Here is an 18,551-nt window from a genome sequence, read left to right on the forward strand (position 1 = left end):
AGGAACCTGTAGGAACCCAGCCTTAGACACAATCAAAGCAAGCAGCTGTTTAGGATCATGCTTTTTTGGGGAACCCTCATCTCAGGCTAGCTCTGCATCAAATAGGCCAGTCCTATCTCCCACTGCACTAGAGCAACAAGAGGGGAGGAGACAATTCTCTGTCAGAGCCCCACCCCTTAACTCCTTGCAGCTGGACGGACAGGCAACTCATGGCCAAATCCTCAGCTCTAAAAACTTGGAACCCCACATATTGTAAGATCAGAGCTAAATACCTCACTAACAAAATCCGATTGTGGCATTCAAGTTTATACTGAAAAAGCTGGATCAATATAACTTCCAAAACTCACTGCACATAGTTTGTCCAACCATTAAATCCATAAAAGCAGAAATTGGAGGTAGAGAGGGGAACATAAGCAGAGGGAACTGTCATCTGGATCCTGTACATGTTGAGGTAACTGACTGCAATCTTCTCTAGGCCAGCTTTGTCCATGACAAACTCTAATCAGAACTGGTACATAATTTAGGAGATGTCATTCATTCAGTGTTTTTGTTGTTCTGCCTCTTTCCGCCACTATGATCTTTTTTGTTTGTTTAGTTTACTTTTTAAACCTAGTCACTAAAGTATAATAATGATAGTCCCCTCCAGCATTCCATGCAATGTGATTAAAGGGTAGCCCGATTGCCTCTTATTTGTGGAACATTTTGTACCTACTAGTTTGAAAAATACAGGGAACACGTGAAACTAAAGAGTCACGGCAGGTTAGGAAAATAACGTAGGTGTTATGGAGAAAACTCTTTGAAGCCCTTAGCTGAGTGTAGAGGCTGTAGTAAAAAAGAAAAACAATATATGAGCGAGGAATAAACACAGGGAGAGGAGACAATGGAATCCACGTTGTTTTTATCCTAAACACTGTTTATGCCTTTGCTAGACTACCATTCAGGCTCTTATTCTTCATGAAGGTAATTATAACTTAAAGTAACCAGGCTGAATACATATTTTAAAGGGAAACATCAGCAATTAGAATACCTTAGAGCACTGCACACACTACACATTTACTAAAGAAAAGAAGGAATAAATAATGAGTTTTCCATACACCACAGCAGTACTTCAGCGGCTGGGTCTCATGGCTCTCCCACTAAATCCTGCATTTTTTGTGATGCATGGTAGGACTGTATCATACAGGTTTTACCACAGGAAGGGGAGAAAGGTGTAGGAAACACTACTGCACAGTTCCCAGAGAAGTGCCTTCCTCAAGGATTGGTGGGTCATGAATGCAGTGGGTACAACCTACAAGCCCTGCAGATCTGGACACAAAGGAGGTTTTGAGCCTAGAGAGAGGCCGTCTTCTTCCTCTGACTTTGTTCTCCATGTTACCTCTCCCTCTATGAAAGCATAGCCTCCTAAGGAGCTATGATCCCATTAGCCACACCTCATCCACACAGAGGATGTGCCACACCTCATCCGCACAGAACATATTCTCTCTCAGGATTTGCTGGTGGTAATTCTGCTGGTTGCAGGAGAGCATGCTTGGAAGGAGTGGGTGAGCAGGATGTAAAGACTCTACTCCCCCCCACAACCTTCTGTCTTCTATACAAATTTCAGATGGCTTCTGCTCACTCTGCTAGAGAATGTCAAGGGGAATATCCAGCCAACTGCACTATTTTCCCCAATGGGAAATTCAGATTCATTAGGATTGAGAGAATTCAGGTCCTATTAAAAGCCACTGGAAATCAACAAAGTTAAATATGCTATAAAGTAAATTATATCTATTTTAAATTTGGTTGTGGAAACATGATCCAAGGGTGAAAGCACCTGGTGGAGGGCCAGGAGATCTGGGTTCCATCCCACCAATTAATGGCCTTGGGCAAGACACTTAATCTGGGCTCATTTTCCCAGCTACAAAATAGCATCCCCAGTCCCCACTCTCTACAGGTTACATTCATTCGTAGTGCCAAAGTACTTTGAGATCCTTAGTTAAAAGATAGTACATGAGTGCCAAGTATCATCTTCACTAAAAAGTAGTTGGCTCGCCTAGTTTTAAATTAATAAAGGTATTTATGAAATACAGAAATTACCTTTAAAACACAGCCAAAATGTCAAAACCTTGATTTCTAGACATTTCTAATATTCTGAATTCTCTGTCCTACTGTATCTCATGAGATTACAAAAATGGCAGCCTGCTATTTGATTGTTAATTACTCTTTTTTCATTATATTTCAGACACTTAAAAATGTTTAGGGATTTACTCTTCTGTGTAATTATATGTAATGATTAAACCAGGTTTTATACTGCACTGCAGTTTTTCTTTAAGGCTATTTGTTATGGGGAAAGGCTAAACAGGCTGAGTTCATTTTCATTACAGAAAACTTTAAGGTGACACAATAAAATTAATTTGAAATTAAAGTGCAGTGAGGCTGATAATTCCACACTAGTAAGGAGTTTAAACAAAAACAGGAGACGCAATCTAAAAAACAAGAAAGTACGAGCAAACGGGGAATCCAGCTCGAATTAATTCATCTGAAAGGTGGTACACATAGAAATAAATTGTCAAACAAGACCACTGAAGCAAATACTGAAAATGAATAAAGAGATATCGAGAGTTGCAATACATAGAGTGAAGCTGGAGGAAGCAGAGACAAACATGAAGATGGATTTGAAATAAATGTATAGGGACTGGGCTTGTTAGGTTAAGTGGATTTATTTTCCTGTCCAGAAATTCTTATGTCCTTATGAGTTAAAAATGCACTGGCTTTAATTTTAATTTTACTGGGTTTTATTGCTTTATGCCAGACCCTTAAGGTTGTTTAACAGAAGCAACTGTCAACTGGGTTCAGTGCAAAATTTGACTTTATTTCAATTGATTGAAATCTAGTAGAAACTTTTCCCCCTTGACAAGTGAACTTTTCAGATGTGGGCACTGACTATTCACTTCTTTCCCCCACAAAGACGGAGACTGGATATAATGGGAAAATCATACAAGTATGGAGAACTGACATCACTGAATGACTGATGGACAGTGATAACAGACCCACCTTTTGTGAGAAAGGAAGGCATAAAGCTCAAGGGTCTAGAGATAAAGTGCTCAGATATCATGGTGATGGGCATTGAGCACAGAATAATTACCTATACACAGCAGACAGATTCATTAGACCTTGAGAAAAAGGATTTTATTTTTCTGTATTGTATTTTTTAGGAAAGTAAATGTGCAGGTCTCTTCTATCACTCCTCCCCCTCACAGTAGCATTGAAGGGTCTAAAACCTTCTGTGATGGAGGTGTTGTCAGGCTGCTCTGTAATTTATGAATACTGGATGTTGATTTGGTTAGTGGGACATATACTGTATGAATATGTTCATTTAGTTTAATAGGGGGGTTGTAAGAAAAACAAACAGTAAGCAAAACAATTGCCATCTTTGTTAAACCCCTGTTATTCCCCTGGCTGTCTTCATTGCTTCTTCTGATGATTCCTCAGCTATTTCTCAATGCAGAAAGAAACAGGAGAAAGCAGCCTAATTAACTGATACCCCATACACCTCCTAGTTCTCATTGTGGTAGGTGCAGCTTCAGCTACCTTCAGGAGAAGGTGTAAGGAAGGAACGAAGCCACACGGAGGAGAGGAAGGAGGAAAACATCCCAGAAAAATACTGGAATGAGGAATTCCTCAGGAGAGGGAGAGATTCCCACAAAGCTGGCAGAGAGGAATCAGGCAAAAAAATGTTGGATGTGGGGAGCAGGCCTACTGGGCCAAATACACCGAGAACACTTTGTGCTTTCCCAAACATAAATGGGTGCATTTATTTCTAGGTATTTTGGATCTGGAGTCAATGTGTTCCAGAGAACAGGATTGAGAGTCAGGAGATGTGGGTTTTAATCCTGGCTCTCTCAATGCCTTGCTGTGTGGCCTTGGGCCAGTCACTTCTTTGTGTCAGTTTGCTTGTCTGTAAAATGGAGACAATGACACTTACTTTGAGACTTATGGAGAAAAGCATTATATAAATATGTTTGGTATTATCGCTCCTCTCCTAAACTACTGTGTCAAACTGCTGTGCATTGTTAAACATCTGCTGTACTTCATCCCAGATGTGGCTGCATTTCAGCAGTGGATGATTATCAGCTTGTTAAGTTTGTAAAGCATTTTGGGATCCCTTGGGATGAAATATGCACTGTAAATTGAAAATAGTTTATTTTCCCCCGTATACTGTTTATGAAAATGCCTTTATTACAAATATTTAATTTTAAAAATTACCAAATGTGGAAAAAATGTTTTCTGATGTAAATCTTTTAAAGATTGAGATACTACACAAAATATTATTTTTGTACTTAAATCTCTGATATCATGAAACACACAGATGCAATCTGTCCATGGCCTTCCCTGTACTTGATTTACACAATGAGGAATTTTACGGGCTATAGTCTCAGGACATCAGAAGACTCTTCTCTCATTGGAAATAGTCTTAGCTTAACAAAGCTCCTCTTTGCATAAAACATTAACATTTTTGTGATGTTTAGGACCCAGTGGTGTGAATCCTGATTACCTTCGGGTTCTAACACTCTGTCACTCTGATGGTACTCCAGCGTACAATCAAAAGTATGCAGAAGCTTTTTCCATACAGTAGTTTTACTTGCTTCCAAAACGCTAAATCTTAGTATTTTATACTTCTATATATTTAAATTTTAGCAGCACTGGATAAATGTTAACATGCTTTTATGCTAATGCAATCACTGACAATCCAGATAATGTTGTGTATTGGCATATACTGTTAGTGAATTATGGATACCTAAATGTACTATAGCACAAGCCTAACAATTATTTTTGTTAGTGTATTTAACTTTTATTTGCAATCACAGCACTTGAGAATTGTTTACATTAACTTTACTTCTGCAAACTCCTGAACAGAAAACATTTTGTTGAGGTTTTAAAACAGAAAGACCGTGACAAGTTGCAGTAGTTACAATACTGGTACCATTTAAAGGGATCGAACCACACTGAACAACATTTGATGTGATCACAGACTAGGTGGCTAAGACCAGTTTTTCAGAACCTCAAAACTAACAACTTAGAAGAAAAAACAATGGATGAACTCTTGCATTCCTCCATAACAACACTCTCTCCTCTCAACCACACAACTTGATTAGTACATAAGTAGGATTAGACTTGTAAAAAAAACCTTATCCATATACATAAAAACAACATGTGTAGTAAGGGGAATAGAACCCAAGACCCTCTACTTCAAAAACACAAGCTTGTAGCACAAAACTACTGTAACCCAACCACTAGAGGGCAGTCTCTTTCTCTCTCACATACACACACACACATATACATAGTTTTGACAATACAAAAATAACAGTCTCCAGTAAAAGATAATAGTAAGCTGAGCAAGAGATCTTCAAGAACTCACTGACAGCAAAATATCACTGGGTCAAAGGTATGGAAGTTTGTGGTTTTGCTGTACCTAAGGGGGAAGTGGCGACATCATTCTGAATAAATCTGAATATGTTTGGAAAAAAGCATTCTTTTCTGGGCCGTGGGAAGGGGTTGGAAAAATCCTGATCCTTGTGGAGGGCTTGGCTAAGATGGACTCCTCTCAGCACTGACAACAGAGCATTAAATGGGAGCAGAACAACAATGGAATAAGCCACACAGTAAGGCCTTGGCTACACTTGCGAGTTACAGCGCTGTAAAGCCGCCCCCAGCGCTGTAACTCACTCCCCGTCCACGCTGGCAAGGCATTTGCAGCGCTGCATCTCCGTGGTTGCAGTGCTGCATGTACTCCACCTCCCTGAGAGCAATAGTGAGTATTGTGCTGCTGCTGCAGCGCTGCGGCGCCAGTGTGTCCGCCCAATGCGCTGTGAATGGCCTCCAGAATTATTTGGCAGTATCCCACAATACCTGTTCTAGCCACTCTGGTCATCAGTTCAAACTCTACTGCCCTGGCCTCAGGTAACCAACCATGTGACCCACCCTTTACATTCCCCGGGAATTTTAAAAATCCCCTTCCTGTTTGCTCAGCCCAGCGTGGTGTGGAGTGCTATCAGCGAATCTTTCCAGGTGACCATGCCTCCACGCGCCGAGCGAGCCCAAGCATGGAGCAATGGCGAGTTGCTGGACCTCATCAGTGTTTGGGGGGGAGGAAGCTGTACAGTCCCAGCTGTGCTCCAGCTGTAGAAATTACGATACCTTCAGGAAGATATCAAAGGACATGATGGAAAGGGGCCATGACCGGGATACCCTGCAGTGCAGGATTAAAGTGAAGGAGCTGCGGAGTGCCTACCGCAAAGCCCGCGACGCAAACGGCCGCTCGGGTGCTCCCCCTGTGACCTGCCGATTCTACAAAGAGCTGGATGCGATACTTGGGATTAACCCCACCTCCACTCCGAGCACCACCATGGACACTTCAGAGCTGGTCGGGGGGGGAAGGATGATGAGGAGGAATACGGGAGTGATGGTGGTGGGCCGGATGGAGACACCCCAGAATCCCTGGAGCCATGCAGCCAGGAGCTCTTCTCGAGCCAGGAGGAAGGTAGCCAGTCGCAGCGGCCGGTGCTTGGTGGAGGACAAACAGAAGAGCAGGTTCCCAGTAAGCAGGTTTTTTTTTCGGGAAGGAATTTTTTCAGTGCGGGCTCTTTGGGAGAGGAGGGTTAGGCATGCATACCTAGATGCGGAATAGTGCATTGATGTGATTTACCAGATCGCGGTAATCGGCCTCGGTAATCTCCTCGATTGTCTCATCCAGAACGTGTGCAATGCGCTTGCGCAGGTTTATCAGGAGAGCCACCGTGGTCCTTGTCCCAGCCAGGCTAACGTGTCCGCGCCACTGTGCTGCGAGGGGCGGGGGGACCATTGCTGCACACAGGCAAGCTGCATATGGGCCAGGGCGGAAGCCGCATTGCAGTAGAAGACCCTCCCTTGCTTCCCAGGTCACCCTCAGCAGCAAGATATCGTCCAGGACGAACTCCTGCGGAAAATGTTGGGACAGTGTTCAGTGTAGGTGCCCCCTGAAGCTGTTGGCTCTCCCCAAGGCACAGAGGGCAGTGCAGCCCTGAAACAATCAGTCCCCCTTTCTCACCATTTTGAGGCTCCCGTGGGATATGTGTGCTCTGTTTCGGATGGGAAAATTATGCTATTGTGTAGACCCTGTGTGTTTTCTACTCCTTAAGTGCGGGGGGAATCATTACTCTGTCTGGTATAAACAATGCTGCCTCTGTTAAATGTTGCATTTTGCCTATACAGCTGCATCAACCTTGAGACCTTAGCCATCCCTCTTATCGCCTGCTCAGAGACTGCAAAGACTCAGGAAGAGACCGCGAAAAAGCAAAGAAGACATGCTGCAAGAAGTGATGCGGCAATCTATTAAAGAGAATGAGAAAGCATAGGACTGGAGGGAGAGAGAAAGCAGGATCCGTCAGGAAAACGCAGCGCACTGGTGACAAAGCACCGGCAGCAAAGCACTGATAGGCTCGTAAGCATCCTGGAGCGCCAAGCAGATGCTATCCCGGAGCTGGTAGCCATGCAGAAAGAGGAGCAGTACCGCAAACGCCACCCCCCGCCACAGCCCTTGTCCCAAAACTCTTTCCGTTGTGCCCCACTGTCACCTCCAACCCATTTTCCCCAACTTCCGTGTTCTTCATGCCACCCGCTGCCTCCAACACCAGTATCTTCACCACCCAGCCCTGAAAAGCACGACCCTTACCCTCTGCACTCAACCCCCATCACCATGCAGTATAGCTATCCTGAAGTGCAGCACTCACTGCACAGCACACCAGACAGGACATACGCGAATCTGTGATTGTACTGTTCCCCACTCCACCCCCTTGTTTCTTTTCAATAAATGGATTCTTTGCCTTTGAAAACATTCTTTATTATTGCAAAAAGTAAAAGACTCCTTAGCCCAGGAAATAAACAGCCACTGCAAGTCTGCTTAGCAGACACTGATTCCTAAAGATTGGAACTACCGCACTTCACTCCTGTGCAGGGCACCAGATATCACTGCTGGTTTTCAGCCTCAAATTGCTCCCTCAAGGCATCCCTAATCCTTGCAGCCCCGCGCTGGGCCCCTGTAATAGCCCTGGTCTCTGGCTGTGCAAATTCAGCTGCCAGGTGTTGAACCTCGGAGGTCCATGCCTGAGTGAAGCTTTCACCCTTCCCTTCACAAATATTATGGAGGGCACAGCACGCGGATATAACCGCGGGGATGCTGTTTTCGGCCAAGTCCAGCTTCCCATACAGAGATCGTCAGTGGCCCTTTAAACAGCCAAAGGCACACTCCACAGTCATTCGGCACTGGCTCAGCCTGTAGTTGAACCGTTCCTTGCTGCTGTCAAGACTCCCTGTGTAGGGTTTCGTGAGCCACGGCATTAACGGGTAAGTGGGATCTCCAAGGATCACAATGGGCATTTCAACTTCCCCTACCGTGATCTTCCGCTCTGGGAAAAAAGTCCCAGCCTGCATCTTCCTGAACAGCCAAGTGTTCCGAAAGATGTGTGCGTCATGCACCTTTCCAGGCCAGTCTGTGTTAATGACAACGAAATGCCCACGGTGATCTATAAGCGCCTGGAGAACCATAGAGAAATACCCCTTCCGATTAACGTACTTGGATCCTACGTGGGGTGGTGCCAGAATAGGAATGTGCGTCCCATCTATCGCCCCTCCACAGTTAGGGAACCCCATTTGTGCAAAGCCATCCACCATTTCCTGCACGTTACCCAGAGTCATGGTTCTTCTGAGTAGGATGCGATTAATGGCCTTGCAAACTTGCATCAACACGATTCCAACGGTCGACTTTCCCACTCCAAACTGGTTTGCGACCGACCGGTAGCTGTCTGGAGTTGACAGCTTCCAGATTGCAATAGCCACCCGCTTCTCCACTGGCAGGGCAGCTCTCAATCTTGTGTCCTTGCACCGCAGGGTGGGGGCGAGCTCCTCACACAGTCCCAAGAAAGTGGCTTTTCTCATCCAAAAGTTCTGCAGCAACTGCTCGTCATCCCAGACTTCCATGACGATGTGATCCCACCACTCAGTGCTGGTTTCCCAAGCCCAAAAGCGGCGTTCCACTGTGATGAGCATGTCTGTGAATGCCACAAGCAATTTCGTGTCATACGCGTTACGGGGCTCAATAGCATCGTCGGACTCCTCACTCTCACTGTCACTTTGGATCTTAAGGAATAGTTCGACAGCCAAACGTGACGTGCTGGCGAGGCTCATCAGCATACGCCTCAGCAGTTTGGGCTCTATTTCCCGCAGACAGATCGCGCTGCACAGAAACCATTGAAAGATAGCGCCAAAGGTGGACGGAAACAAAGGGATTTCTGGGACGCGAAGCGATGCATCACGGGGCATTGGGACAGGACCCAGAATGCCCTGTACCTACGTCCCCTTCCCACAACCCACAGCGCCAGAATGGGAAGAGGTACTCTGTGGGATAGCTGCCCATAATGCACCGCTCCCAAAAGCGCTGCAATTGCCGCAAATGTGGCTACGACAGTGCGCTGGGCAGCTGTCAGTGTGGACAGACTGCAACGCTTTCCCATCTCAGCTGCACGAAGTCAGGTTTAAATCACAGCGCTGTACATCTGCAAGTGTAGCCAAGGCCTAAGATAGCAACCATGGCCTCTGCTCTTCCCTTCCACAAGGGGCTCTGACCCATGGTTTTCAAGGACAAACCAAGTTTGAAGAAAATCAATTGATTCATTTTAAAGCTGAAAGGTCTTCAGTCTGAGATTTGTGCAGAGTCTGAGACAACTCAGTGTTCTAAACAACAATTGTTTTCAATTAATCTAAAATGGAATAAAACCATTTCAACTGGCTGCCTTCAAACAAAAGTAAATGACTTGACCAAAGTCACACAGGAAGTCTGTGGCACAGCCAGAGGTAGAACCTAGAACTTTTGTTTCTTATTATCTCAGGCTTCCTTTTGTTCCCCTCTACCAGTCTGTCTGTATCTACTTATTGTCTCTTGTATTATACTAAGGCCTTGTCTACACTCAAAAGTTTTATCACTTACACTACACACAGACAGTACTCTTAAGTGTGTGCATAGTTACCCCAGTATAAAAGTACTTATACCAGTAAAGCTTATTCCTGTATGGGAAGGAGACTAAGATACACCTGTATAAGGATTTTTATGCCAGTATAGCTGCGTCCACACCAGGGGTTGTACCGGTAAAATTAAATTGGTTAAAAAAAAATCACTTCCGTAACTGAAATAGTTATACTAGTATAAAATCTATGTGTAGACCAGGAAATAGATTGTAAATTCTTTGGGGGTAGAAACTGTCTTTCTGTTCTGTTTGTCTGTCTATGAGGTCCTGGTCCATTTCTGAGGCTCCTAGGTGCTACTGCATTACAAATAAATAAATAATAAGATTCCAGGATTGCCACTGTCTCTGTATGTCACTCAGAAGCCTAGAATGTCTGTTGAGTCAGTGTGAAGTGATGGACAGCTACAAGCATAGTTGAGAGCTCTTTTCATTTAGAGTATCACCAGGTTCAATCATCACTGGGATTCAGGGTCTGTTACCACCTAATTATTAAGTTCTCAGCCATTCTGACTTCATGAATTACAGGAGTCCTAGACCACTGTGATATCAGAGATAACTCACCCAATCACCACCCTTATTCTAGTGCTAATGTGTATGCAACAAATTCATTGGTTGTATGAAGGAGACTGCACAGAAGGTGGATTATCTTCACCTAACTGCCACACCCATGCAACAATACAGGCTTAATAAATAGTAACAATAGTAATAATAATCTTGATTTAGAAAAAAACACAATGAAAAAAAAAATGTGTTGAGTGAAGTACTCTGAATGTCCAGGGAAGTTTAAAAAGGAACACAAAATAAGCACTTACATAATTTACAAGCAAATAAATTAACCAGATATCACAAACTAAACATGTCAGCATGCAAATGTCTATTTAATAAAAAAGTTTAAGCACAGCAAGGTAAAAAGAATAAAAAGTTCCTCAAATATGGGAACAAAGGAATGAGACAGTACATCATCTGAACCACTGAAGGTAACCATCTGTCAGAAAGCTCTTTAAAAAAAATTAAATGTTTGCAAGAACAGTACTTTAGTACTATATCTGAGAAAGATATACTTCTTCCCCACAATAGGCATTTGTAATTTAGTGAGAAAAAATATACATGCATTAGTGAACAATCATTAATTTCTTGTGTCATGACTGTGTTGCTTTAGCTTTCTTGGGGAAGATGTGGTTTAAAATTTTCCCCTTTATATTTCAGATTGCCCTTAAATGTTTCCAAATTCCCTGCATTGTATCTATGACAGATGTAAAAACAACAAGGTGTCCGGTGGCACCTTAAAGACTAACAGATTTATTTGGGCATAATAAATAAATCAGTCTTTAAGGTGCCATTGGACACCTTGTTGTTTTTGTCGATACAGACTAACATGGCTACCCCCAATATATGACAGATATGAAACTTACAATTAAGTTTCTACGCATTAGCAGAAAGTCCAATAAAGCCACTAAAGATGTAGTTTTAAATGGTACTCTAAATTATCAGAATATAGAGCAGGGATTGCATTTCTGTTCTGAGAGAATGTCTGACAAAGAAACCAGCCTATCATATAAATTCATTTTGAGTTTGGAAATTTTTTTTTAAGCTTACTTGGCAGATCTCACTGAGACTAAAAATTCAAGCTTGGTCTGAAAAGTGAGAGACAGATCATGAGCTGGTGTAAATCAGTGTAACTTCACTGAAGTCAATGGAGTATGCCAATTCACACCAGCTGAGGATCTGGTCCACTGTATGTAAGCCTCTAAAAGAAACGCTAGCTTTTATAGGATAAAAAATGACAAATAATTCACAATGATGTAAAGTGTGACCATATTTCAAGGCATAAGAACAAGCAGACTTTTTTTTAAAAGGTTTCTGGCTTTCATCCTTCTCTGTGTTTCTTGACTTCTCTGTGTTTATTATTCACATTCACCCCTTCCCCCCCCCGGCACTCACTATAAAAGCTTTTAAAACAAAAACCAACATTCAAACCCAAGCTGCCAACATTCCTACAATTTGAAGCACTTTAACACAGCGTAACATGAGGAAAAATGGATTCCTTTCTGTGGTAGCCATCTTTAAGTGAGTTATAAACATCTTTCAGATCAGCCCGTCGTCAATTCAGTTTCTTGACACCACGTTTAGCCTTTACATGTTAGGAATTACACATGTGCATTTCAATAGCAAAATTAGGCCCCTGGATTCAGAACCTTGGCTTGTGTTCTCCCAGAAGACTAAAGTGTATCTGATGTCACAATCTCACTATTCAAAAATGAACTGTTCCCTGGAGAAGAGAAGAAGAAAAAAGACAAAGGGAAGGAGAAGGAGAAGGGAAGGGAAATCTCTCTGGTGTCACATTTCCACTAGCCTTGGAATTTTTCATGTGTACCAGATAGGATAAAATACCCATCTGTTCAGAAAGGTGAAGAAAAGTATCTCGACTGTCTGATCTCTTAAAAAGCTATTCTTTCCCATTCATCCTCCCCCACCCCCATTCCCAGTGAGGACACACGCACTGCTCACCTAGATAGTGCAGCTCCCAGGACAAAGGCAGCATGTTCCTTTAGCACAGGCTCGGTGCTGTTTAGTCCATTAATCACAAGCTGAAGTCCACCCAAGGAAAGAAAGTCTTTTGCATTGTCCACCTATGAATGAATAGATTCCACACTAATGTAAAACTTAACATGCATCACTTGGGTTCCTATCAAGTTTTCAAGCAGAGTAAATTAGAATAACATAACATCTAAATAAATTTTATCTTTTCCAAATCTATCTGGAATTTTGTTTTGAAAGCTTCTTAAACTTAAAGAAAAAAAAATCATGGCTCATAAATCATACACTGCTCCCTGTGAGCATCACATTCCACACTTCCAGAAACAATATACGCTGACAGGTGGCTATTATCAAATATACAACGCATCACTGAGAATTCAAATAATTTGATTAGCTATCAAAACTTTCCCCTGACACATGTGTTGTTAACTCAGGGAACCTGACACTGTCAAAACAAAGTAAATTCTCACTTATTCTCACTCTAGAAGGCCATTATTGGGAACATAGGGAATTGTATGTTATACATACACACAAAGTGAGCTGTAATTGGCAGTCTTGAAGTATTCGAAATAATTGTCAAGCAGCCCGTCAGCAGCAGCAATAATGCACTAACTTCACATTCTAAGCTTCTGGTTAAAGCAAGAGATGGACAAACTATTCCTGACATTCTACATTAATATAGTGCAAGGTTCTGTGTTAACTTGAAAGGTAGATGCCAACCTCGAATTAATGGAGGCTAGCAAGAAACTTTCCTTGGATGCAGGGTTTCTTGTGCCTTCCTCTGAAGCAGCCAATACTTGGCTGACCACTCTGAGAAAGGATTCCAGAGTAGATGAACCAGGGGTCTGATAGTCTATATTCTAATATTCTTACATTCATCTGCTGCACTTTGACTTGAAACAGATTTTGGGCTACCACAGGGGAAAAGGAGGGAAAAATAAATCTGAATCAACATCTAGAAAAGTGCCTGCAAGTAGTTTGCAATTGTTACCTAAAGGGAGAGTCTCAAGCAGTTCAGGCTTATTTAGTGCAAAGTTTAGTGCAGGGGTAGGCAACCTATGGCACGTGTGCCGAAGGCAGCACGCGAGCTGATTTTCAGTGGCACTCACACTGCCCGGGTCCTGGCCACCAGTTCGGGGAGCTCTGCATTTTAGTTTAATTTTAAATGAAGCTTCTTAAACATTTTAAAAACCTTATTTACTTTACATACAACAATTGTTTAGTTATATATTACAGACATAGAAAGAGACCTTCTAAAAACGTTCAAATGTATTACTGGCATGCGAAACCTTAAATTAGAGTGAATAAATGAAGACTCGGCACACCACTTCTGAAAGGTTGCCGACCCCTGGTTTAGTGCTTGTAAATTTAAAACAAGGATTTTTCAAAAATCTACTAGAGAGAGTAGTCTTCAAGGAATTTTCAAAATTGTTTTGTATATTCATGGAAGTTTTTTGTTTTTAGAATTCCCACCATTCTCATTTGGTGATGGAGACAAACACTGAAAAACAACAAAAAAGAGACTGTTGCGTCAACAAGGTAAAACTGACCATTTTCAGGTTCCCTGCCTAAGCTGATTGAAATGCTAACAGTATCAAAATACTCCAAATAGAGTACAACAGAGTTAGCCGATTATGTAATAATCAAGATCAAATGTAATAATCTAGATTTTTATTAGTAAAATATTTTTATCTTGTCCGTGTCCCTTTAACAAAATTGGTTATGGGTCAGATACTTCAAGCAAGATCCTAATCATACAAACACTGATCCATGTGCTTAATATAAGCAGTCCCATTGGCTTCACTGCCTAAATCCTACTGAATCAGGGCTTAGGTTTACATGCATTATCTATAATTCATTATGAGGTGGTACCCAACATTCATTTGGCAATTTACTGCTCCTCAGCAAGAATCAATGGTACCTTGGAGTCCAGTTGTGAGATCATTTATCTTTTGCAGCAACCGTTTTTTCCTAAGTCCTTTTGGATCACATTCTTCTAACTTTTCTATAAACCTGACCTCATGTATCTCCTTGCCTTTCTCTGAGTCAACCCTCCTTTAGTTATCTTAACTGCAATATAAATCTAATCTAATCTCCTTGATTATGCCCAATCACCGTAATATTTAACAATATTTAAAACTAGAAATATCAAGTCTCTCTCAGTCTGTAGGAGCAGTAGATTGGTTAGTTTACACTTTGCAGATATGTCTATATAAAGAGCTTAATGAGGGAAAGCCAAGTAAAAAACCATGAGTTTTGCATTTAGTACTGATCATAGTGAGGTCAGTCGTCATTCTAATCTCACCTGGGAGCGAGTCCCATAGTCTAGCTACAGTTCCCGTGAAAGGTCTCCCAGTCATAAGACTGGAATATAAATTGTAAAAACAATATAAAAACTTTTTAAAAAAGGTTTTAACCTTATTTTGTTTGTTGGCATCTGTTGAGAAAACTGCTACTTCTCACATTCTCTCTTTTTTTTTTTTTTTAAAGCACATAAGCATTAACCAGGGGTTCTCAAACTGGGGGTCAGGACCCCTCATTGAGTCGCAAGGTTATTACATGGCGGGTCACGAGCTGTCAACCTCCACCCCAAACCCCGCTTTGCCTCCAGCATTTATAATGGTGTTAAATATATAAAAATGTGTTTTTAATTTATAAGGGGGGGGGGTCGCACTCAGAGGCTTGGTATGTGAAAGGGTTCACCAGTAAAAAAGTTTGAGAGCCACAGCATTAACCTCCCTGCAGAGCTGGGAATGCATTGCTGAGCAATGTATGCAGTGTTGTTATTGCAAATGCTTAGCTCCAGCCCATTGAAAACAGCAGAGAAGAAAGCCCAAGATCAAATGAGCACTCATGCAAGCAAGCATGCGGCCGAGGTGGGGGTATGGGAGACAAGTAAATATGACAGCAGTCGCAGAGGGAGCAGCTTTAAATTGGGGGAGAGAGAGAGAGAGAGAGAGGAAATATTAGAAACAGGAGAAAAGAAGACTGTCAATAAGACAGGAGAGGAGAGGAAATTAACACTGTGAAATGGTGTTGCAGTTCTGAAGGGAAAAGGAAGAAAAAGACAAAGAAAGAAGAGTAAATAATCTGAGAGAGAAAAATGAGACTGCAAACTATGAAAAGGGGCCTGGGCTCTGTGTGCACTGGGGTGTAAACACTCTGGGCTCTGTTTATAAAGGTAGGGTTACCATATTTAAAAAATAAAAAAAATAAAAAAGAGGACACTCCATGGGCCCTAGCCCCGCCCCTTTCCCACCCCCGCTCCCACCCCAACTCCGCCCCTTCCCCAAAGTCCCCGCTCTAACTCCCCCTCCTCCCTCCCAGCCACGCAGAAAGGGCTGCCCGAGCGCTACCGGCTTCACGGTTTGCCGGGCAGCCTCCAGACCCTGCGCCCCCAGCTGGGCGCTTCCCCAGCGCAGCTGGAGCCCGGGAGGGGAAGCGCCCAGCCGGGGGCGCAGGGTCTGGAGGCTGCCCGGCAAACCGTGAAGCTAGTAGCACTCGGGCTTCGGGCAGCCCCTATGCCTCTGGACCCTGTGCCCCCGGCCGGGCACTTCCCCTCCCGGGCTCCAGCTGTTCTGCTCCTCCCCTGACTCAGACTTCGGCTCTGTTTAAGAGCCAAGCTGCCCGAGCCAGCGCTACCAGCATCGGGCAGCCCCCTTGCCTCCGGACCCTGCACCACCGGAGCAGATCAGCTGGAGCCCGGGAAGGGAAGTGCCCGGCCGGCAGCTCTGGGTCCGGAGGCATAGGGGCTGCCCGAAGCCGGTAGCGCTGGCTCGGGCAGCTTGCCTCTTAAACAGAGCCAAAGTCTGAGTCAGGGGAGGAGCAGAGCAGCTGCGCCCGGCCGGTATTTTTCCTGGACATGTTCGGCTTTTTGGCAATTCCCCCCGGACGGGGGATTGATTGCCGAAAAGCCGGACATGTCCGGGAAAAACTGGACGTATGGTAACCCTAATAAAGGAGTTATGCTGTTTTCTTTATGTTTGCTTTGTTTTTTGCATGTTACAGATAACAGCACAGCATTCTCTGTCTCTCCACAGCTGCCCCAAACACACTAAGCTGAATCTTGATTAGCATAGGGGCCAACTGATTCTGGCAAAATAAGAGCTGGAGAAGACCTGTGACCCTGAGCTGATTCTCTGTGAAAGATCAAGTTGGGTAAATCTCCCAATCCAGTCCTTCCCCCACCCAACCCCAATCCAGTCCCTGACCCCTTACCACTGCTTCCTCAGCATATCCAGTGGCTTCTCTGCTAGATCCTGAAGGACCAATCACTGCTTATGTGCCAGCAATCTGGGACTTCCCCATGACTTGCTCCTCAGAGTAGACAGTAATACTCTGCTAGGAAACCTCAGAGTACAAAAGATTTTCCACTCCAGGGCTTCCCATCAACAGAACACTTCGCATTCTGAGGAGCCAGTACAGGGTAGCACACAAGAGCTGTAGTATTAGCATTAGTGGTGCAGTAGGGTCTAACTTCGAGGTCCATCACCTTGTAAAGAAGACGGAATGCAGCCAACGTTTTTCCTCAATAGGTCTGTGTAGCCCTGGCTTCTTGCTTTCTACACTCTTCTGTAATGTCCTGTTCAGGATTGCTACTCAGATCCATCGGCCTGCATTGGTGTAACTGAGTCACAGGACAGAGAACTCCTGACATTCTTTTTTGTGTTATGCTCCAGGAGCGTATTTGGCTGTCCTTCAGTAATTACACTAAGCAAGTGTTGCTAAAGTTATTATTAAATAGAGGTAACATCCAGGGGGCACTCAACCAACTGGAGGAAGAAAGAGGAGAAAGAGTTATGCCTACTGAAAGGCAGGTAATATTTCTTAGCTGCCTGTGGGACATGGAGGGACTGCTCATACATGTGCAGCCATTCATATTACAGCTTCCCCTCCATTTTCTCTTTTCTAGTAGTTCAGAGTCCCACCTGTTTGTGTTTGGGTATGATTCCCTTCACCACTCTGTTCCTACAGAACAGGAAGCAGTGAGCACTTACCATCTACAATAGCATTTCTGAATCTCAGGGATTGAACTTGGTTCCCCCTGATCCTGGAGCGTATATAACCAGCAGTTAGGGCATTGGCAGTCCAAGTTTATTCTTTGAGTAAGTTAGGTGCATATGGCAGCAAAAGTATTGCAAGGAAAGAGAGTGCCAAAGTTTGCCACTCTGTGAATGTCTGAGAAAGATTCAGTATGGGAATAGGAGATGAAAAGCTCTGGGAATAATACTTCAGAGATTTTTCTTTTGCAGGAAGCTTGGCAGATGGACTTTGCTTCTCATCAGACCATTTTTTTCTAGCTTCTCCCAAAAACTGTTTTTTAAATGCATTTCATGCTAGTGAAAAGTGCCAGATTAACATCTCTGGAGACTGAACTCCCCAGCACTGAGAACAGCAGTGGAAGCTTCCCCATATTTGCCTCTGTCAATCTGCTTCAAACTAAACGTGACATCTGCATGTGATATCAGAGGGTACTTTTTTCTCTACAAGGTCCATTCTGGCCTTGGTCTCTGCACTGAGATTGTACACAAGAAAGCAAATAGGTGCTGAAAATGATTTTTGGGACACGGGCATCTGTTTACTGGGAACAAACTCATTTCACCTACCATCAGACAGCTGTTTGGTGGCCAAAAAATTCTGGTCACTTGTGGGCCCACATCCCATTTCTAAGTCGCTCTGAGCTAAAAGATGGGTTTTCTGTATGTGTGTGCGCATGCCTGGGTTATCTTTCTGTTTGGAGAAGTGTGAGGAGAGATAATCATCAAGGGTGACCAGATAACAAGTATGAAAAAAATTGGGACATTTCTTTTTTCTGTAGTGGAGGGGCATAGTTGTGTATATAAAAGACAAAGACCCTCATATCAGGATGGTCCCGATAATACCAGAACATCTGATCACCCTAGTCACACAGGACAACAGATGCCTTTCATGTAATAATAAAAGAATAATAATTTTATTTATATTTATGAAGTACCC

At 43.3% G+C, this 18,551-nt stretch overlaps 1 protein-coding gene across 1 annotated transcript in view; it reads right to left on the reverse strand.

Annotated features, from left to right (window-relative positions):
- Positions 1-18,551, reverse strand: part of SIL1 (SIL1 nucleotide exchange factor) — a 233,021-nt gene that overhangs the window by 66,284 nt on the left and 148,186 nt on the right. The window contains exon 7 of the mRNA XM_054037890.1: positions 12,546-12,667. Coding sequence (XP_053893865.1) covers positions 12,546-12,667 — 122 coding nt within the window. The remainder of the gene's footprint in view (positions 1-12,545; positions 12,668-18,551) is intronic.

The sequence above is a fragment of the Malaclemys terrapin genome, chromosome 8 (genome assembly GCF_027887155.1).
Source record: "Malaclemys terrapin pileata isolate rMalTer1 chromosome 8, rMalTer1.hap1, whole genome shotgun sequence".
NCBI classification, from domain to species: Eukaryota; Metazoa; Chordata; order Testudines; family Emydidae; genus Malaclemys; species Malaclemys terrapin.